Below are 22,786 nucleotides of genomic sequence, written 5' to 3' on the forward strand. Positions count from 1 at the left end.
AGTGATAGGATATACAAATCTCATTTGATTAGATGCTAGCAAAATCATAGTTAAACCTTTCAAAGGTTAACAAAGCGAAGAATGTACAACTCACTTCATTTGTAGCTAAAACAAACTTAAAACTGGCTGGGTGGAAAAACTTTCCCCACTGATTTCTGATCCCACATTCCTCTTGTTTACCAGACATGATCTTGACACACTCTTTGACTTAGACCAGCAGGCCTGTTTGTTGGGAGTAACCCAATCTGTTTGTCTCCCTTTTGAACCGTTTCCCATTAGCATTTGTTATAGGTGCCTGGAACATTTTAGAACATTTTAGCCATTTTTCCACAGTCGGGGTAGGCCTGTCCGGCCCCAGTTATTACAACATGTGTACATATCATGTAGTATTTATTACCACAGTGCCTTGGAGGTTTACTCATGGACCACAACCCCATTCTGCTAGGCACAGCTGTGTGAAATGCAAGTTTGGATGTAAATATCACGAGGCAGAATGGCGACTAAAAGGAAATAAGCATGTACAGCTTTCTCTCTTTCAGAGTCCAGCCATGGACTCTCGCGGTTCTCTTACCGCTTCCGAGTCTCTGAGTTGATGGACTTTCTTCTTGGTGGTTTCTAGAGACTGGAGAACAGAGATTCTAGTAGGGTAAAATACTTCTGTAACTCAGAAAACACCTATTAAACAATGGACCCACTGCTTGTCAACTACAGTTGGTTTTCAACCAATTGCACCAAAGAAATTATTTCTTCACAGGCTTTCACAGGAAGCTTTGAGCTTAAAGCTGTTGCGTGTCTGAATTAATGACTCAAGATTGTCAAAATAACAGGCTCAATTGGAATTATTTAATCTCAGATTGTTAATCAGAGATTAGTACAGCACTATATAGAAAGAAATAGCTACATTACCCCCCTTTCTTGTCAGTCTAATTGCTGAATGTGTGTCTGTCCTGCATCTGGAAGGGAAGTGCAGTCTTCATTCTCTCAATTAAGTTTCCATATCAATTTGATTAGATAGGGTTTCAGACAAAAGAAACCTCGTTGCCAAGAATATTCTGCCAGAGACATATGTTGTGATGTCATTTCTATATATTCTCAGTTTACCTGATTTATGTGTGAAGACACGGTTATTTACAGCTGGGAGGACTAACAATTCTTTAAGATAATCTCTCCCAGTGTATCCTTCTTATCCCACTATCATTCTTCCCTTTTGATTCCCCAACAGGAAATATCTACTCTAACAATCATCCTGTTAGAGCAAAAGGTCAACTATTTGCCTATTATCCCAGCTGCTCCCCACATGCACGAAGCTGCTTTCCGCATACACGTATACAAAACAATCAGTCAAGGAAGTCAGACATATGTATCCTGAAGACCCCCAAAAGGAATTCAAAAAATTGCATAGGCTAGCAAACTGTATGCACGCTAAGTTGTTTGTTACCGGGTATAAAAAGGCCTGCTCTGCACTTGTAAAGTGTGCTTCTCCCTCTGGCATTAGTCGAGGGGTGCACCCGCTCAGCTGACTGATCAATAAAGAACTTGAAGCCGTCTTCTAGACTCCCGTGCCTCCTTGGGGTAATTGGGTAGCTCCAGCGGGAAACGAGCCCATTTGGCTAACAATCCCTTACTGGCAGCCACTCTGACAATTTTTCCTAAAATAGTTAATTAACTTTAGGAAAAACAAATAATTGTGCACATACACATGTCCAAATCATTGTCATTTATTTATGATGATTTTTTTTTTAAATTTGCAAACTCAATAATAAAAATATTGTACAGTTGTCGCTATTCTTTACTGGACCTAAACAGAATAGCAACAAAACAAAGGTGCTTTGCATGTTCTTCTGGTCTTTTGTTGTTGTTGTTTCTTTTGCTTTTTTAGTGGTCTGTTTTTAAGACTTGCTAGCTAGCAAGTCTGCTCCTGTGAAAAGTGTTATTTGTATGTTTGTTAACATCACTTTTCACAGAAGCAGACTTGCTAGCTAACTGGGAGGCAGTGAAAAGCGCTATTAACAAACATTTCACTTTTCAAAGCAGATTTACTCAGCCCCAGCAAGCTGTAGGACAAATTAAGACCTGGATGGGGAGGTGGGTAGGGAGGTGGCGGCGGCCAGGGAGAATGGGGAGTGTGTGAGGGGCCAGGGGAAGCAGCAAGGACCAGTGGCAATGGGTGGGGATGAGCCCGGTGCCCAAAGCCCTGTGGCTGGGGACCGGAGCCTGCTGCTAAGCGACTAGGGACCAGGGCCGGAGAATGCAGCAGGGTCCAGGGGTGATGGTGGGGGATGAGCGCTGGGCCAGAGCGCTCATCCCCCACCACGAAGGGGGGGGGAGCGGTGAGCCCAGGACCAGTTGACGGAGCCTGCCACCACGCGGCTGGAGCCCAAAGCCCCACGTTTGGAGCCGGCCGCCTGTCACTGCAGGGTTGAAGTTGGAAGCTCGAGCCCCACCACCCCTAGGAAGGTGGGGAACTCACACCAGCTGCCTGTTCCTCTGGCATTTCTGGCTCCAGAAGGGGGCAGGGTCCAACCCCTGCTGGCACCGCTCGCTCCCGCCGCTTTCCCCTCCCTGCCCGCTCTGCTCCCGGACCCCGGACTCACCGCCGCTCCCGGGGCTGTTCCCGGCAGGGATCGGGGGGTCTCGCCCGCAGCGCAGCCAGACGCGGCCCGGGCGCCGGGAGTTTTCCCAACGAGGAAACAGGAGCCGCGGAAACCAGGAAGTCCCGCCCCTATTAACTTCCCCCCAGCCCATGGCCCGGGCCCCTCTCCGCGGGGATCGCCCCGGGGGTGATTAGGGGCGGGGCTTATTCAGGGGCCGCAGGTTTGTATCATTTTCGGTGGTGCCCAGAACGGGTCCAAGTCCCGCCCCCAGCATATTGGTGCATATAACACAATGCATGGGGTGGGGCTGAGGGGTGTGGGAGGGGCTCAGGGCTGGGAATTAGGGTGTATGGGGGTGAGGGCTGTGGTTGGGGATGAGGGGTTTGGGGTGTGGGAGAGGATAGGGCAGAGGGTTGGGGTGTATGGGGGTGAGGGCTGTGGTTGGGGATGAGGGGTTTGGGGTGTGGGAGAGGATAGGGCAGAGGGTTGGGGTGTGTGGGGGTGAGGGCTGTGGTTGGGGATGAGGGGTTTGGGGTGTGGGAGAGGATAGGGCAGAGGGGTGGGGGGTGGGGGGTGAGGGCTGTGGTTGGGGATGAGGGGTTTGGGGTGTGGGAGAGGATAGGGCAGAGGGTTGGGGGGTGGGGGGTGAGGGCTGTGGTTGGGGATGAGGGGTTTGGGGTGTGGGAGGGGCTCAGGGCTAAGGCAGAGGATTGGGGTGCAGGGGTGAGGGCTGCAGGGGGGGCTGGGGATGAGGGGTTCTGGGTGCAGGAGGGGAGCTCAGGGCTGGGGCAGAGGCAGGGCCGGTTCCAGCGTTTTTGCCGCCCCAAGCGGCGGGGGGGGGGGGGAGCCGCGATCGGCACTTCTACCACTGCTGCTTCATTCTTCGGCGGTAATTCGGCGGCAGTTCCTGCCCTCCACGGGGGACTGAAGGACATGCCGCACCTTTCCCTTGGTCTCCTTGCTGCGCTGGTGCCTGGAGCCGGCCCTGGGCAGAGGGTTGGGGTGGGGGGTGAGGGCTCTGGGGTAGGGCTGGAGATGAGGAGTTTGGGGTGCAGGCAGGCAGCCCCAGGGCTGGGGACAGAGAGGACTCCACAGTCCCCCCAGCCCTCTCCCCCCAAAGCAGCGAGCTCCAGGGGAGGGCCCCCATCTCCCCCTGGCAGTACACTCACTCGGCACTGTCACTGCACATGCTCCTAGGGGCTGGGCCCCTCTGGTCCAGGAAGCCCCCTCGCTTCACCTCCCCTGTGGTGGGTGCCAGGGGGAGGGGGCTGCCATCACATGTGTGCCGCCGCCTCATCCTGCTGCCGGTGCCGCTCCCTTTTGTAGCCGGCAGCGGCCGGCAAGGGAGCGGAGCAGCAGGGCAGCTGCCCAGGGCACAGGCAGGGACGCTCCGGGGCAGTGCACGGGGGCAGCAGGTGGGGCCGGAGGAGAGACCCAACCCCAAACATTGGTGGAGCCGGTCCCCCAGGCCCTGAATTTGCTGGAGCACGGACACCACAGGCCCATATAACTCGCCGCTCATGGGTTTATTTGACCACCTCTGTGGTTGTTTCTTCTAATTCACCAGAGATACTGTAATAGGTCAGCCAGAGAAATCACAGGATTTATTAGGACACTGCAACTACCAACTCCGATACACACACAGGCAAGACAGGTTTCCTCTGACCTTGAACTAAGCTCACGTGTTCCAGAGGACGAGGGTTGACACCTGTCTGGGTTTTACCTGGGCCGTCCGGTTTTTGGCTTCTGTGTCCAGGTGCTGTTTAGGGTTGCCAGGTGGCAGCTTTTTGACTGGAAAGTCTGGTCAAAATGGGGACGTGGCAGTGTCTGGTCAGTACAAAGTCCAATGACCCCGAGGCGGGGTCAAGTGCCGGGTCATTAACCCGTGCCAGCCCGGGTCACCTCCTACCTGCAGGCAGGCTCCTTGTCAGCCTGCAGCAGCTGCCATCCCAGCCCCAGAGCAGAGGGAGCCCAGCTGGTGGGGGGAGGTGAGGTGGAGACAATTCAGCAAGCAAGGGGGGGGAAGAGGAGCAACAGGGGTGGGGCCTTGGGGGGCAAGAGGCAGACAAGGGAGCAGGGCCTGAGTGAAGAGGGAGAGAAGAGGTGGAGCCTGGTGGAAGAGGCGGAGAAGGGGTGGGGCTTTGGGGGAAGAGGCAGGGCAGGGGCAGGGCTTCAGGGGTCGAGTTAGCAGCAGTTAGAAAGGTGGCAACCCTACAGAAAACACTCTGATATTTCCAGAAACTGGGGGGACAACATGAGTGTGAGATCCCGCCACATGGGGGACATGATCTTTAAGAGCATGCCCACCCTGCCCCTGCCCCTGCTGGTGTGACCTCTACTCATGGTGAGTGCAAAGTCACGCTGCATGGGGGACACTATTTTTAAGAATGCCTTGTCCCACTGGCGTGACCTACGTGCAAGGTCATACTGCATGAAGCGTGCCATTTTTAAGAGTCAGAAGGGGCAGAACATTGTCCCCCATCCAATACCAGTCCCAGTACTGAAAAGAGGACAAACTTCTCAAAAAGAGGACCAGCCAGTTTTATACGGAACAAGTGGCCTCCCCACCCGTAACCCTGCGCTTCCCAACCAGGACAACACACATTATGAAAACAAGACAACTTAACACTAAGATAAAGATGCACCAGCTGTTGGTGGAGGTGCTATCTGCACAGATCATTACAACATTCCCCACTTCCGTTTAATAAGAGTTTGAAAACAGCAACCAAAACATTACTGCTGAAACTCCTAGGAATCCAGGTAGTCTGCCGTCCACGCGGGTTTCCGGGTTGGTCTTCCCTCTGAAGCCCTGTATTCAGTCATGGACACATCAATTTTGGTTTTGTTTTAACAACAGTGGCAGGGCTTAGCACGTTTGGCATTCACTTTGTATTCCCTGGTTTTCAGAGGTTTAGGTTTAGCCACTTTTCAGTCTGGAAGGGCATGAGGCACCACTGAGCAACCCTAACTCGGCATACATTAATGATTTTGGGAGGCATTTAAATACAGGATAGACACTATACGTCTCTACTTAGTGCCCCAGTTCCAGGAGTCATGTGATTACAGCAGAATCTCAGCTTTGATTAAAAGAAAACTCTCATCTGTTATTTTTACAGAGGCCAAAGAGTGTGCTTATTCACCTAAAAAGGAGAGAAATTCCTGGTCTCCATAGGACACTCCTCAAATAAGGAGACAAGGTCCTTGCCCCCCAAAGAGTTTACAGTCTACATCAGGGGTAGGCAACCTATGGCACGCGTGCCAAAGGCGGCACGCGAGCTGATTTTCAGTGGCACTCACACTGCCCGGGTCCTGGCCACCCGTCCAGGGGGCTCTGCATTTTAATCTAATTTTAAATGAAGCTTCTTAAACATTTTAAAAACCTTATTTACTTTACATACAACAATAGTTTAGTTATATATTATAGACTTATAGAAAGAGACCTTCTATAAACATTAAAATGTATTACTGGCACGCGAAACCTTAAATTAGAGTGAATAAATGAAGACTCGGCACAGCACTTCTGAAAGGTTGCTGACCCCTGGTCTACATATTGGATTTGGTTTGCACTTTGCAGTGCAGAGCTGGAAGATATCGTGTGTAGGAAGCTAGAAACCCTGAGAAAGTTGCTGTGTCTTGAGGCAAGTGCATTGTTTCCATATCTAGCCATTTTATCCCTTCTTGCAATATTTGGTGCTTTTCTTAAAGCCTTGCTCATGGAATCAGGTGATCATGTGAGAATCTCTGCTTTAATTTTTTAAAAGTGTTTACTAACCTTCTGTAAAGGTTGTTCTTTGAGATGTGTTGCACACGTCCATTCCTTCTAGGTGTGTGTGCACCCCAACACACTTGCTGAAAATTTTTTCCTCAGTGGTACCTGTCACTAAGGAACCCAGCCATCCCCTTGCCCCCTCTGTTCCTTCTTTCCAGAAAACTACGATGTAGAGGGCAGGAGGGTGGATCACGGAATAAACATGTGCAACACACCTTGAAGAACAACAGTGTTACCAGATTTGCCCATTACTTTGTGGTATGCTCATTTATTAGGGTTACTCTTTGGGGAGCGGGGAGTGTAATTCTATCAATGTACTGCTTGTGTCACTTGTGTTCTCATATGGAGCTCTACTTCTCCCTGCTGCAAGTTCCCTCCCAATGGAGCTATCCTGCAGGACCGAGGTTCTCCAGGGCTGGGTTCCTCCAGCCCCAGAATCAGATGAACACACACATTAACAGAGCGTATCTGAGCGGACCAGGTCAACCAGCACTCCCAAGCATACCCCTTATATGTCCCTGGACTCAGCAGGCTGGGTCGAGCAGCACTTCCAAGCTGCCACCCTCATATGCCACGAGCACGGTACCAGAATAGAGCACGCCTGAGTAGGCAGGGTCGAGCAGCACTTCCAAGTTGCCGCATGTCCCTATCCCCACTTTCCCATTACAGTTGTTCTGGTAGTAACCCACGTGATGAGCAAACCCCACAGGATTTTTGGGCGCTGCAGGGCTCTTTAGCTTAGGTAAGAGGAGCGTTGCTGCAGAGCGAATGGGGAAGCCAAAAACACAAAAGAGAGAGAGGGAGGGAGGGAAACAACCAGCTTAACCATAAAAGTTATTTATTGCCAGGTAATAACCATATAAGGAGAACTAAACAAACAATACAGCCAAATACAAGTGTTGTGATATATAAAACTATATCCAGTGTGATTCATATACCATGTAATATGTTATAGGTCATTGAGGCCTGGTATGAATGACGTGTACTTGACATGAATACGTGCGTTGCAAGTTGGCAACCAAAGCAAGAACTTAAGATCAAGAACTATTAGAACTATTTGTGCAAAAACAATCTTATGTTCAGAGAAAAATACAGAAAATCATCAGAAAAGGAAACAACACCAGCTGGACTGATATAAAATTGTATAAGAATTGGAGGAAATGGCATGCCTTGGATCATGGCGGCCTGCCCAGGATTGTGTCTTTGAAATCGTGTGGGTAGAATGCCTTTGCTTACTAGGCCAAGAACCGATGATGCAACAGAATGGACTATAAATGGTTGCCTATGATTTCTCCAAATCGGAATAGTTTATTGATCCAGAGCCCCGTGTGGATATAGATGTGGTTTTTGCCGGCTCCCAGCATCTTATGATCTTATCCTGACGGAAGGAACCTCGACTGACCATCGGGACTATGCTGACCTTTGGATTCTGGTATAGTATGTTTGGGGTATGAACGTAGAGTGAGTAAGGTTTGTTTTGTAATCAATAAAGAGCATTTAGAGTATTATATACCAACACTGTGTCTGGTATCTACTTGCTCCCCATGGGAGACCTCTACTGCGGGTCTAACACAAGGCCATTCACTTAAGAATGCCGGCCGTGGCTGTAGAATGGGCAACTGTATCCTAGAAAGCAGTGACTCTGAAAAGGATTTAGGGGTCACAGTTGACAGACATCTGAACATGAGCTCCCAGTGTGATCCTGTGGCAAAAAGGGCTAATGTGATGTTTGGATGTATAATCAGAGGAGTAATAAGTAGGGCGAGAGTGATTTTACTCCTGTGTACCACATTGGTGAAACTGATACTATAATACTGTGTACAGTTCTTGTAGTCACATTTTACAAATCATGTTGAAACACTGGAGAGAGGGTACAGAGAGGAGCCACAAAATGATCACAGGGCTCGACAAAATACCTCACAGTGAAGGACTTAGAGAGCTCAATGTGTTCAGCGTCTCAAAAAGAAGATTCAGAGGTCAGGTGATTTGATTACAATTTAAATGCCTTTAAAGGGAGAAAATGCTGGGTCCTAAAGGGCTGTTTAATGGAATGGAGGAAGAGCCACTGCCAATGACTGCAAAATGAAGCAAAACAAATTTGAATTAGGAATAAAATTCCCAAATTTTAAAGGTGAGGGTGATTAACTACTGGAACAAACTTCCGAGGGAAGTGGTGGATTCTCTTTCTCTCTTCAGATCAAGGTTGGATGCCTTTCTAGGTGTTCTTTAGGCAAACATAGGTTATTGGGTAGCTGGGTGAAATGTAATAGCCTGTGATATACAGGAGATCAGATTATCTCATATATAGAGTTATAAACCTATAGAAATCATTTCCACTAGATAGCATTGAGATTTAGGCCTCATGGAATTTTGAAAAAGGATCAGATAGAAACAGAGATAATGAGAACCTCCACAGTTACACTAGCTGAACTAATATATAATGTATATATGGGGAATCTGTTTCAGGACACAAACCAACAATTGGTTGACAGGATTAGGCAGAAACTTTTGCTAGGGACAGATTTCCCCATAATTGTCCACTACAGGGTTTCCTGCACGTTCCAACCAAGTGTGTTGTGCTGGCCGCTGTCAGACACAGGACCAGCTGAACGACTGGTCTGCTCTGATGTGGCTATTGAGACTGAACAACGTCAGGGCAGTTGATGAAAGAAGAAAGAATTGATTTTGCAGACCGGTAAAAGAAGCGGGGCTCAGATCCCAGACTCTTCCCAGTGAGAGGGAGGGAACAGGCAGCTGAGCAAAAATGGATCCCCTTAAAAATTCTTCAGGAACAAGGGATTTACCCGTACAACCTTCCAGAGAAAAAGCAATGTGTTCCTTAGTACTAGGAGCCAGGGGGGTGTTTTTGTTGTGAACTACAGTGTCACCACAGGCCCCAGCACAACCAAAGAAATACACAAACTCACTGTTTCATAATAGGCACACCCACCTTCCCTGGGGCATTCATGTTTAATTAATAGCACACAGAGTTAACAGTGTAAAGTAGTGCTACTTTTGTTAAATCAGTCTATTGAGAAATGAAAAGAAAGGCATCTCTTCTTTGATCTGTAGTCACTTCCCCTTAATGCCTCACACTTCTGGGACACTGTCCTCCATCCTTATGAAATCCAGTCACTATTAGGCCCCATTCCCCTTACAGCTAGAAATGTGATCTTGTAAGTGGTTTGAGATGGTTGCTGATTAAGTTTGTCATCAGTTAATGAGACCTCAGATACCTCGGCTCAATCACTTTATTGATTAGCAATAAAACAGCATAATACAGAAAGGTCAGACATTACCAGTGTAGAGAACAGTCTTTCAGTGACTGTAGTTTCCATATTTCTTGTGTTGATAATCAACCAATAATTTGTCAATAATTAATAAATGACTAGCTAATAATGGATAGGAATTTTAATTGTGATTATATATTTAATGAATAGCCTTCTCTTAAATTTAGATTTGGTTAACAAGTCAGCTTTGAATGAATTTATTCAACAGTCAAGACAGCACATACAATTACTCACAACTGTAGAAGGCCTTCTCTGTAGTTTCAGACAGTCTGGATCCTGTCTGCCAATGGTCTTACTTATGATTTCTTGTGGTAACTATACTCTGGTAACTCTCCTTAGTTCAACATTTCAACCCTTATCAATTTCCTCCTTTTGGTGTATACTTCTCCATATCTTAGGCCTTGTCTACACTACAGTGGTAAGTCGACCTAAATTACACAACTCCAATAACGTAGCTGGAGTTGATGTAGCTTAGGTCGATTTACTGTGGTGTCTACACCGCGCTGCATCGACAGGAGATGTCCTCCCATCAACTTACCTTACACTTCTCATTCCAGTGGAGTACCGGAATTGATGAGAGAGCGATCTGCAGTTGATTTAGTGGGTCTTAACTAGACCCACTAAATCGATGCCCAGTGCATCGACTGCAGCAGCATCGATCCCCGGTAAGTGTATACATGCCCTTACTTCAGTTCCCTCAGACTCTTACTTCAGTTCCCTTTTCCTTGTACTTTTTCAACTGTTTCAAAACCTACTGGTTATTCATTGTTTATGGCCTTTTTTGGCCAATTTTATGCATTACATATCTTGCAAATATGTTGCACTTAGTACATTGCAAAAATATATTGCATAACAAAATATGTCATCGGTTGCTGCATTGTAAAATTCCATTCCTTGCTAGATAGCTTTTTCTTAATTGCAAAGTATCATGGGAATCTTGTCCCAAGGCAAGCCGTAAAATCTTTCCTCACCTATCTTAAAGTGTCAACACCTGTCTACTCCAATTTGCTTATCCCGACACATATACCCCAATTGTTTACAACCTAGTAGCTCCTTATTCGTTGGCAACCCATTATTAACCATATGCCTTTGAAAGTGAGCTGTATCTTTAGCCAATAGCACTATAGCCAGTTAGTACATGGCAGAAAGCTGTTGTGAGGGTGGGGCAAGGCTGACTTACTCCTGTTCACCTGTCACCTTTCAAATTTCTCTTGCTAAGGGCTTGTCTACACGTGGAATTAAACTGGCATAAAATATACCAGTATAATTATACCTCTGTAACTTCCCATGTTGACACACTTATTCACAGGAAGTTATGCCACTATAACCGTACTGGCAAAATTACCTACTCGAGATTCCCATTTATCCATCTCAGGACTGCATGAGCTCTTTTGGAGACCGCATCGCACCAGGAACTGATATTCAGCTGATTATCCACCACAAACCCAAAATCTTTTCCAGAGTCCCACCTTCCCAGATAGAATCCCCCATCCTGTAAGTATGGCCTACATGTTTTGTCCTAGATGTAGACGTTTAGCCACATTAAAATGCAGACTGTTTTCTTTCGCCCAGTTTGCAAAGTGATCCAGTTCACTGTGAATCAGTGACCAGTCCTCTTCATTGATTTACCACCCCCCGGATTAGAGTGTCATCTGCAGACTTGATCAATGATCATTTTAGTTTTTTTTCCAAGTCATTGATAAAAATGTTACATAGCAGCAGATCAAGAATGGATCTCTGCAGGACCCCACTAGAAACACACCTGTTCAATGAGGATTCCCTGTTTACAGTTACAGATTGAGACATCTCAGTTCGCCAGGTTTTAATCCGTTTGTAGAGCACCATGTTAAATACCCGTGTCTTCGCAATGTGTGGAGGATGCCATTTTGTTCTACAAAATGGCATCCTCCCTGTGTATTCAGGGGCCGGGTGGAATCATCCCCCTGGCACAGCCAGTCAGGAAGTCATATTCAAGGCTCACATGGGAATGCAATCCATCCATTGCATCCATTGATGGCATGCTGCTGCTCAGCTTCCAAAATTCAACTCCACTGCCTTGAAATTCCCACTAACCATCCCCAAAACCCATTGACAGATCAGTTCCTCTCTTCATCAGCTTTGTCCCCCTCCCATCATCATAAATAAGGCGATACTACCCACCCATCTTCCTTAAGCCTTGTATTTTAGAATACATACGGATGGAGAAGTGTCTCACCAGAATAAAAAAAAAAAAATACCACTCCACTGTTTTCTACCATTGCAATTACAGATCTGTTTAATCTGAAGCTACATTTGCTGTATGGGGTTTCTTTTTCAAGTGCAGTTTTGCCAAGTGTTGAACAAGGTTTGATTTGTGATTGAAGCCTTTCCCACATTCCGTACACGTGTGAGTCCTCACTTCCCGGTGCCTTAACTGATGCTGGGAAAGGGAGAACTTCTGACGAAAGCTTCTCTCACACTGGGTGCATTTATAGGGCTGCTCCCCAGTGTGGGTCCTCATGTGTTTCTGTAGGGTTTCTTTCCGCCCAAAGCCTTGCCCGCATTCGGTGCATTTAAAAGGTTTAGCTCCCGTGTGGGTTTTACGGTGAGTACAAAGGACCCCTTTCAGTCTGAAGCTTTTGTCACAGTCAGGACACTGATAGGCTCTCTCCCCTGTGTGGATTGTCTGATGTGAAGCAAGGTGCAAGTACTCCCTGAATTTTTTCCCACAGTCAGGGCAGCTGTAGTTTTTCTCCTCTTTGTGGATCCTTTCATGTCTGCTGAGTGACGATCTGCAGTTAAAGCTCTTTCCGCAGTCGGCGCATACATGGGATTTCTCTCCCGTGTGTTTTTTCTGATGCCATCGGAGGTGCGAGTTGTGGTAATAGCTTTTCCCGCACTCAGCACAGCTGTAACGTCTCTCTTTGGGACGGACTTTCTGATGCACTGCTGGGTTACTACTGAAGCTTTTCTGGTCACTACTTGTACTCGGTTGTGCTCCCCTATTGGTGCTCTCGTGGCCAATGGTGCAGTTCAGTTTCTTGGAAACTTTTTTATGTTGCACAGATATGCTGCCGCTCTCCCCTGTAGGGCTCCCGTGCTGCCTTCGTGCAGCTCCCTCACTTCCACAGGCTTCTTCCCACTCAAGACTCTGGGGTCTTGCCAACAACATCCTGTCCCGCTCTGCTCTCACAAGCCCTTCCTTCTCTCTCACCATCCCATCGTTAAACCCTCTAGATACCTCTCCTGAATGGATACTCTGATGCTGAATAAGTCTCTCTCTCAGGATAAAGAGCTGGCCACAGTCTGGACACTTATGGGGTCTCTCTGACTTGTGGACTGTGTAACAATGAAGAACAAGGCTTGTCTTGAGCCTGAAGCTTTCCCCACATTCATTACATGTATAAGGTTGCTCCTCTGGGTGAATTCTCAGATGTAGCTGAAGGTTTTCTTGTCGAGCGAAGCCTTTGCCACACTCATAACACTTGTAGACACTTTTTTCTGCACCAGTTTGCTGACAGTGCTGAATAAGGAGCGAACTGTTACTGACTCTTTCCCCCAGTTCATTGACAGTATTTGGTGTCTCCCCCATATGGGTTACCGGGTGGGCACTGGATTTCCTCAAACCTCTTCTCTTGTGAGTGGATTTACTCCTGCCTGGAGGGTCTCCCCTCTGCCATCCCACCCTGCCATGACTCTCACTGGCATCTGCCACGTCAGGGCACTGCGGTCTCCCTAAGAACATCCTGTGCATCTTCACTCCCACAGCCCCTTCCTGCTGGGGACTCTCCTCGTTTTCACTTGCTGTCCCGGTACCTGTTAGGAGAGAGAATCCAGATGGGATTCACTGCATGTGCTGGGGACGGAGGGGGCAGTAAAGGAATTTGTCACTGATAAGAGAACCAGATAGGTAGGAAGTAAATTCCCCCAAATCTTTCCACAGAAGGGAAAAGAGGGGCCAGTTCTGCCTGAAAATCCCATCTGAGCCTTAAGGAAAAGGCTTCTGCCAGGGATCAGGCAGAATGAGTGGAAGCCAGGAGTGAGACCTGCCATGAGGACAGGGCACAACAATGAGTCAGATGAGATGGGACAGAACAAGGGGAGGACTCAGTGGGTTTGCTGGGATCCCAGCTTTTCCCCTCAGGCCCAGATGGTTTCTCAGTTGGTGTCACTCATTCCTCACCTGTCGTAGTACCTCTTGGGATTTTCCTTTCCTCGGAGCCCTGGAGATCTGGGAACCACATCTCTTCCCCTCGCTCTATCTGGGACAGCACATCTGGTTTAGCAATCGGAAATCCTGCTCATTGGAAAGAGGTACATGCATCACAACGTGTCAAGTATTTGTCGATCACTTAACTACAAAGAACAGCAAAGAAAATCTTGGAATGAAGGGGAAAGACACAATCCATATAGGCTTCAGTATCCACTTTCGGCAAGCAGACTGTCTGGTGGGAAATGGGCTGTGTTCCTTATAGGAGATTTAGGCCATGTCTACACTACGGGGACTATAACAACTGCTCACCCAATGAGAGGAGAGTCTCATAATTCTCCTGCATGACATCTCTGTAGAGTTCCTTCTGCTTTTCATCCAAAAGAGCCCATTCATCTTCAGAGAAGTACACGGCCACCTCCTCAAATGTCACTGGCATCTGAAATGACATGGGTCCCCCACTCAGCCCCTGTCTGGTCTGGCCACAATCTCACCACTCAGACACAAGCTGAGCAGCAAAAGGCAACGCCATCACAGTCAACGCAGCATTATAGGGGGGGAGGAATCCCATTTCCCACTATCCCAAACTCCTCCACACAGCAAGAGATGCCAGACTCAGCCTGCCCACAAAGCTCCCCATTCCTCCAGAACTCAGCCCCAACTCAGGCCACTGAAACAAGCACCGTTTCACAACTCACCATAAAGCCAAACCTACAGAGTGAAGCCACCATATCCTGGTATCCTTCATTCCCCTTATCATAAGGAACAATCAAATAGGGCGCAGGAAGATCTAAAGGATTACAAAGATACCGTTAGAGGGACCCACACAGACACACACGCTCCTGGACCTCACAACTCTATTAGGAACAGGGATTCACCCAGCCTCCACGTGCCACTAGACAACCAAATGCTGTTCCGATGATTTCATGCAGGCTGCCTTGGGGACTCCCCTCCCTGCTGTGCTATCCATGCTCCCCAACATCACATGCATCTCCACACACAACTTATTACCTAGTTGCCGTGAATACTGCAGCTTCTTTCTGAGGTCACAGCTCAGTTGTGGTCCTGGGCGGTGGAACCTCTGAGACCTTGAGCTGGACGGGGGCTCCATCATCTCAGAAATTCCTTCTCTTCTGATCACACAAACTGAGACCTGGGAAACATAGATGTTGTTAGCTCTGTGTGAGGGACAAAGGTAGCATCTATGGGGCAGTGACAAGTGGCTCTCAGATTCTCTACTCAACAGAGTTATTGAAAGCCGATGGGCCTGCCACACACATGAAAGGGGCTCTGTGTCCCCCCACATTTCCATCTTCCAGTTTTCACCAATATCAGTTGCGTTCTGCCCTTTGATGACTAGAAGAGATCCCTCAATTTTGTATTTCTTCCTTGTAGCCTTCTGCCGAGACCAAGCCTTCTTCCTTCCTGGGCTGATTTTTTCTTCCTAGTGAACCCTTTCTGCACTCAGGTGATGTTACCTCAATTCTGCCTTTTATTTGACTGGTCCTGGCACCTAGAACTATCAGATCACAATTGCACTCCTGCAGGTAGTTGGCTCTTTTTATGCTTTTTAATGAACATTATTATTATTTATTTATGTTCCCTTAGAGCTCAGGACTCTTAATCATGGGGCAAGACCCCATTGTATCAGGCACTGAAAAAGGACAGAACAAAAAGACAATCTTTAACCCAAAGAGCTTCCCTTGTAACATAATCCTTCTACATTTCAGGGGCATCACTCAAAGGTTTTACAATTTTCTCATGAGTATGAATTTACAGAATTTTATTTAATGGCAACCTTTTTGTTGGAACTTGTACCAGATCCAGATTTAACTGTTCCTTTTTCGAGACTCTTAAGGAATTTGAAATGTACAGTACTACATAAGGCTTTCATTTCAACTATACGCCTTATTCCATTTTCCTTTAGCTGTAGAGAGTATTCAAGAGGGGGGGAGGAGGAAACCCTGAGAAGCAGTCTTTTTGATGTTCTTATGGATGGTAACAACATTCCTTTTCGGGGTGGGGGGGGAGCGGGGGAGGGAGAGAAGAAGTTAGATGAAATGGGCTGGAGCTGTTGCTTCTGTTGTTAAAGTCTGATCTCGTTTCTGCGAAAACAACACAAGACAAATGTGCAGAAAAAGGGAGAGGAAAACAGCAAAGATAGAAAATGCAGTTCTGTCTCGCATGCTGACTCGCAAACCCGCTGTTGTAGAAACTGGGGTGGGGGGGGAAAGAGAGTACTTGCTTGTATTGTAAGGTTTGCAAATTCCTCATCTCAAAATTGGGATTTTCAAATCTTATTTGACCAGATGCTACAAAAAAAAAAAAAAAAAAAAAAAAAAAAAAGATTTAAAAACCAGTAATAACTATCAAACAAAATTATAAAACCCTCTGATTTTTTAAACAAGAACATTAGCAGATGGCTTTGCCCAAACAAGCTCAAACACACTTGGAATACAACTGGTAGTTTGCCAGAGTTTTCAGCTACTGAGTATGTACGTTAACCTTAACCAATTTGGGTCCATTGATTTCTGATCCCAGACTCCTGTTGTTTACCAGACACAATCATAACACAATTCTAGAGTTATAGGATTTACAAATCTCATTTGATTAGATGCTACCAAAATCATAGTTAAACCTTTCAAAGGTTAACAAAGCTAAGAATTTACAACTCACTTCATTTGTAGCTAAAACAAACTTAAAACTAGCTGGGTGGAAAAACTTCCCCCACTGATTTCTGATCACATTCCTCTTGTTTACCAGACATGATCTTGACACACTCTTTGGCCTGGTCTACACTACGCCTTTAATTCGGATTTAGCGGCTTTAATTCGAATTAACGCTGGACCCGTCCACACAACGAAGCCATTTAATTCGATTTCTGTACTCCACCCCGACGAGCGGAGTAGCGTCAAAATCGAATTTGTCAATTCGAATTAGCGTTAGTGTGGCCGCAATTCGATGGTATTGGCCTCCGGGAGCTATCCCACAGTGCACCATTGTGACCTCTCTGGACAGCAATCTGAACTCGCATGCACTGGCCAGGTAGACAGGAAAAGCCCCAGGAGAATTTGAATTTCATTTCCTGTTTGCCCAGCGTGGAGAGCACAGGTGACCACAGATACCTCAGCTCATCAGGCACAGGTAACCATGCAGGCTGATAATCGAAAAAGAGCACCAGCATGGACCGCACGGGAGGTACTGGATCTGATCGCTATATGGGGAGAGGATTCAGTGCTAGCAGAACTTCGTTCAAAAAGACGAAATGCCAAAACTTTTGAAAAAATCTCCAAGGGCATGATGGAGAGAGGCCACAATAGGGACTCAGATCAGTGCCGCGTGAAAGTCAAGGAGCTCAGACAAGCCTATCAAAAAGCAAAGGAGGCAAACGGTCGCTCCGGGTCAGAGCCGCGGACATGCCGCTTCTACGCCGAGCTAAATGCAATTCTAGGGGGGGCCGCCACCACTACCCCACCTGTGACCGTGGATTCCGGGTCGGGGATAGTCTCATCAGCTACACCTGAGGATTCTACGGATGGGGAAGAGGAGGAGGAGGAGGAGGACGAGCTTGCAGAGAGCACCCAGCACTCCGTTCTCCCCAACAGCCAGGATCTTTTTCTCAGCCTGACTGAAGTACCCTCCCAAGCCTCCCAAGCCAGTACCCAAGACCATGACCCCATGGAAGGGACCTCAGGTGAGTTTACCTTTTAAAATATAAAACATGGTTTAAAAGCAAGCGTTTTTTAATGATTAATTTGCCCTGAGGACTTGGGATGCATTTGCGGCCAGTATAGCTACTGGAAAAGTCTGTTAACGTATCTGGGGATGGAGCGGAAATCCTCCAGGGACATCTCCATGAAGCTCTCCTGGAGGTACTCCAAAAGCCTTGCCACAAGGTTTCTGGGCAGTGCAGCCTTATTCCGTCCTCCATGGTAGGACACTTGACCACGCCATGCTTGCAGCAAGTAATCTGGTATCATTGCCTGACAAAGCCTGGCAGCGTATGGTCCCGGTGTTTGCTGGCATTCAAGCAACATCCGTTCTTTATCTTGCTGTGTAATCCTCAGGAGAGTGATATCGCTCATGGTAACCTGGTTGAAATACGGGAACTTAATTAAGGGGACAGAGGTGGCCGTTCCTACTGGGCTGTTTGCCTGTGGCTGAAAAGAAATCCTTCCCTGCAGTTAGCCAAGCACGGCGGGGGGGGGGGGGGGGGGGGGAATTGGCCCTGAGCTTTTCGCGTTTGGCTAGCAGGGATCTTCCCTGTTACCAGCCACGCGGTCGGGGGAGGGGTACATTGATCATCCCAGGGAATTCATGGCGAGGGGGGGGGTTGAGTTTGGTTTCTGCAGGGATCTTCCCTGATACCTGCCACGCGGTCGGGGGAGGGGTACATTGATCATCCCAGGGAATTCATGGCGGGGGGGGGGAGCGGGGGGGTGAGTTTGGTTTCTGCAGGGATCTTCCCTGATACCTGCCACGCGGTGGGGGGAGGGGTACATTGATCATCCCAGGGAATTCATGGCGGGAGGGGTGGGGTGGGGTGGGTAGTTTGGTTTCTGCAGGGATCTTCCCTGATACCTGCCACGCGGTGGGGGGAGGGATAAAGCGATCATCCCAGAGAATTGGATGGTGGGGGGGGTTAGTTTGTTTTCTGCTGCTGAAGGTTAACAGGAAAACCGCAGCAAACAGGCTTTGCTTGGTATGTGGGAAAGGAGGGCGCAGAAGCCGAAAGACAATGGCTTACCATGGCTGCCTGCAAGCTGAATTCTGTTGCCCGGACCTGCGTCTGTGATCTCTAACACCAAAGCCACAGGCACTCAATATTAAGATGGAAAATGCGACCTTGTACTGAAATCACATGTGCTATGTAATGTGAATAGTGTTTTTCACCATGAAAGAGTATAAGCATTGTTCTGTAAAATGTATCAGTTTAAAAACTTTTCTCCTTTCTTTCAACGCTCCCTCCAGCAGCTGCAAATTTTTCAAGGCTCCCTCCTCCGTCCCGAAGGCTCTCTCAGATAAGGAGGCGTAGAAAGAGGACGCGAGACGAGATGTTCACAGAAATCATGGAATCCACCCGCAATGAAAGAGCTCATTTGAATGAGTGGAAGGACACTGTATCTAAATTTAGGAAAGATGCCAGTGAACGTGAGGTCTTGAGGGACGCTCGAGATGAGAGGTGGCAGGCTGCAACGCTGGGGCTGCTGCGTGAGCAAACGGACATGCTCCGGCGTCTGGTGGAGCTTCAGGAACGGCAGCAGGAGGATGACAGAGTGCCGCTGCAGCCGCTGTATAACCTCCCTCCCCCCTCACCATGTTCCATATCCATATCCCCCTCACCCAGACGTGTAAGAACGCGGGGGGGGGGGGGGGGGGAGGCTCCATACACCTTCCCATTCCACCCCAGTGGACAGCCCAACCAAAAGGCTGTCATTATATTGAATTTATTCAGTGGCCTTTTACTTCCCTCCTATCCTCCTCCCAAACCTCACCCAGATTACCTTCTTGGTTCTCTTCCTATGTTTATAATCACTTAATAAAGAATACATGATTTTTAAATGGGGAGGGTGGGTTCCTTACAGAGAATGAATGAGTCAATAAAGGGGGCTGGTTTTCATAACAGAGTGCCGCTACAGCCCCTGTATAACCCCCCTCCCCCCTCACCATGTTCCATAGCCTCCTCACCCAGACGTGTAAGAACGCGGGGGGGGGGGAGGCTCCGTACACCTTCCCATTCCACCCCAGTGGACAGACCAAGCAAAAGGCTGTCATTTTTTTAACCATTTTTTAATGGCCTTTTCCTTCCCTCCTCCCAAACCCCACCCGGTTTCCCTCCCTCTTTTTATAATCTATGAATAAAGAATAAATGATTTTTAAACGATAGTGACTTTATTTTGGTTTGAAAGCAAGCTGGGGGAAGGGGGAGGGTGGGTTCCTTACAGAGAATGAGTCAATAAAGGGGGCGTGTTTTCATGAAGGAGAAACAAACTGAAATTTCACACTGTAGCTTGGCCAGTCATGAAACTGGTTTTCAAAGCTTCTCTGATGCACACTGCTTCCTGGTGTGCTCTTCTAATCGCCCTGGTGTCTGGCTGCGCGTAATCAACAGCCAGGCGATTTGGCTCAGCCTCCCACCCTGCCATAAAGGTCTCCCCCTTACTTTCACAGAGATTGTGGAGCACACAGCAAGCAGAAATAACAATGGGGAGATTTCTTTGGCTGAGGTCAGAGCGAGTCAGTAGCGATCGCCAGCGACCTTTTAAATGGCCAAATGCACATTCTACCACCATTCTGCACTTGCTCAGCCTGTAGTTAAACAGCTCCTGACTCCTGTCCAGACTGCCTGTGTATGGCTTCATGAGCCATGGCATTAAGGGGTAGGCTGGGTCTCCAAGAATAACTATTGGCATTTCAACATCCCCAACAGTCATTTTCTGGTCCGGGAACTAAGTCCCTTGCTGCAGCCCTTTAAACAGAGTAGTGTTCCTGAAGACGCGAGCATCATGAACCCTTCCCGGCCAGCCCGCGTTGATGTTGGTGAAACGTCCCTTGTGATCCACAAGTGCTTGCAGCACCATTGAAAAGTACCCCTTGCGGTTTATGTACTGGGTACCCTGGTGCTCCGGTGCCAAGACAGAGATGTGGGTTCCATCTATCGCCCCACCACAGTTAGGGAATCCCATTGCAGCAAAGCCATCCACTATGACCTGCACATCTCCCAGAGTCACTAGCTTGTGTAGCAGCACCTCAGTGATTGCTTTGGCTACTTGCATCACAGCAGCCCCCACAGTAGATTTCCCCACTCCAAATTGATTCCCGACTGACCGGTAGCTGTCTGGCGTTGCAAGCTTCCACAGGGCTATTGCCACTCGCTTCTCAACTGTGAGGGCTGCTCTCATCCTGGTATTCTGGCGCTTCAGGGCAGGGGAAAGCAAGTCACAAAGTTCCATGAAAGTGCCCTTACGCATGCGAAAGTTCCGCAGCCACTGGGAATCGTCCCACACCTGCAACACTATGCGGTCCCACCAGTCTGTGCTTGTTTCCCGGGCCCAGAATCGGCGTTCCATGCCTATAACCTGCCCCATTAACAGCATGATCTCCAAAGCACCGGGTCCCGCGGTTCGATAGAATTCCATGTCCATATCCTCATCACTCTCGTCGCCGCGCTGCTGTAGCCTGCTCCTCGCCGCCTGGTTTTCCAGGTTCTTGTTCAGCATAAACTGCACGATAAGGCGCGAGGTATTTACAATGTTCATGACTGCTGTCTTGAGCTGAGCGGGCTCCATGCTTGCCGTGGTATGACGTCTGCACTGTTCACCCAGGAAAAAGGCGCGAAACGGTTGTCTGCCGTTGCTTTCAGGGAGGGAGGGGGAGGCTGTACCCAGAACCTCCTGCGACAATGTTTTTTGCCCCATCATGCACTGGGGTCTCAACCCAGAATTCCAAGGGGGGTGGAGACTGCGGGAACTATGGGATAGCTATGGGAAAGCTACCCACAATGCAACGCTCTGGAAATCGATGCTAGTACGGTAGCTTGGACGCACACCACCGAATTAATGTGCCTAGTGTGGCCGAATACATTCGAATTTATAAAATCGGTTTTCTAAATTCGAATTATATAAATTCGGATTAATCCCGTAGTGTAGACATACCCTTTGAGTTAGATCAGCAGGCCTGTTTGTTGGGAGTAACCCAATCTGTTTGTCTCCCTTTTGAACCGTTTCCCATTAGCATTTGTTATAGGTGCCTGGAACATTTTAGAACATTTTAGCCATTTTTCCACAGTTGGGGTAGGCCTGTCCGGCCCCAGTTATTACAACAGGTGTACATGTAATGGAGTATTTATTACCACAGTGCCTCGGAAGTTTACTCATGGACCACAACCCCATTCTGCTAGGCACAGCTGTGTGAAATGCAAGTTTGGATGTAAATAACACGAGGCAGAATGGCGACTAAAAGGAAATAAGCATGTACAGCTTTCTCTCTTTCAGGGTCCAGCCATGGACTCTCGCGGTTCTCTTACCGTTTCCGAGTCTCTGAGTTGATGGACTTTCTTCTTGGTGGTTTCTAGAGACTGGAGAACAGAGATTCTAGTAGGGTAAAATACTTCTGTAACTCAGAAAACACCTATCAAACAATGGACCCGCTGCTTGTCAACTACAGTTGGTTTTCAACCAATTGCACCAAAGAAATTATTTCTTCACAGGCTTTCATAGGAAGCTTTGAGCTTAAAGCTGTTGCGTGTCTGAATTAATGACTCAAGACTGTCGAAATAACAGGCTCAACTGGAATTATTTAATCTCAGATTAATCAGAGTTTAGTACAGCACTATACAGAAAGAAATAGCTACATTACCCCCTTTCTTGTCAGTCTAATTGCTGAATGTGTGTCTGTCCTGCATCTGGAAGGGAAGTGCAGTCTTCATTCTCCCAATTAAATTTCCATATCAATTTGATTAGATAGGGTTTCAGACAAAAGAAACCTCGTTGCCAAGAATATTCTGCCAGAGACATATGTTGTGATGTCATTTCTATATATTCTCAGTTTACCTGATTTATGTGTGAAGACACGGTTATTTACAGCTGGGAGGACTAACAATTCTTTAAGATAATCTCTCCCCGGGTATCCTTCTTACCCCACTATCATTCTTCCCTGTTAATTCCCCAACAGGAAATATCTGCTCTAACGATCATCCCTTGCTGGCAGCCACTCTGACAATTTTTCCTAAAATACTTAATTAACTTTAGGAAAAACAAATAATTGTGCACATACACATGTCCAAATCATTGTCATTTATTTATGATGATTTTTTTTTTTAATTTGCAAACTCAATAATAAAAATATTGTACAGTTGTCGCTATTCTTTACTGGACCTAAACAGAACAGAAACAAAACGAAGGTCTTTGCATGTTCTTCTGGTCTTTTGTTGTTGTTGTTTCTT

General features: G+C 47.6%; 1 protein-coding gene across 1 annotated transcript in view; it reads right to left on the minus strand.

Moving 5' to 3' along the window:
• The window catches only part of LOC135877954 (zinc finger protein 420-like), a 71,387-nt gene that overhangs the window by 33,736 nt on the left and 14,865 nt on the right, over positions 1–22,786 (minus strand). The window contains exons 4-7 of the mRNA XM_065403475.1: positions 14,541–14,632; positions 14,155–14,281; positions 13,816–13,929; positions 13,335–13,448 (exon numbers count right to left, since the gene is read on the minus strand). Coding sequence (XP_065259547.1) covers positions 13,335–13,448; positions 13,816–13,929; positions 14,155–14,281; positions 14,541–14,632 — 447 coding nt within the window. The remainder of the gene's footprint in view (positions 1–13,334; positions 13,449–13,815; positions 13,930–14,154; positions 14,282–14,540; positions 14,633–22,786) is intronic.

The sequence above is a fragment of the Emys orbicularis genome, chromosome 4, assembly GCF_028017835.1.
Source record: "Emys orbicularis isolate rEmyOrb1 chromosome 4, rEmyOrb1.hap1, whole genome shotgun sequence".
Classification (NCBI taxonomy): Eukaryota; Metazoa; Chordata; order Testudines; family Emydidae; genus Emys; species Emys orbicularis.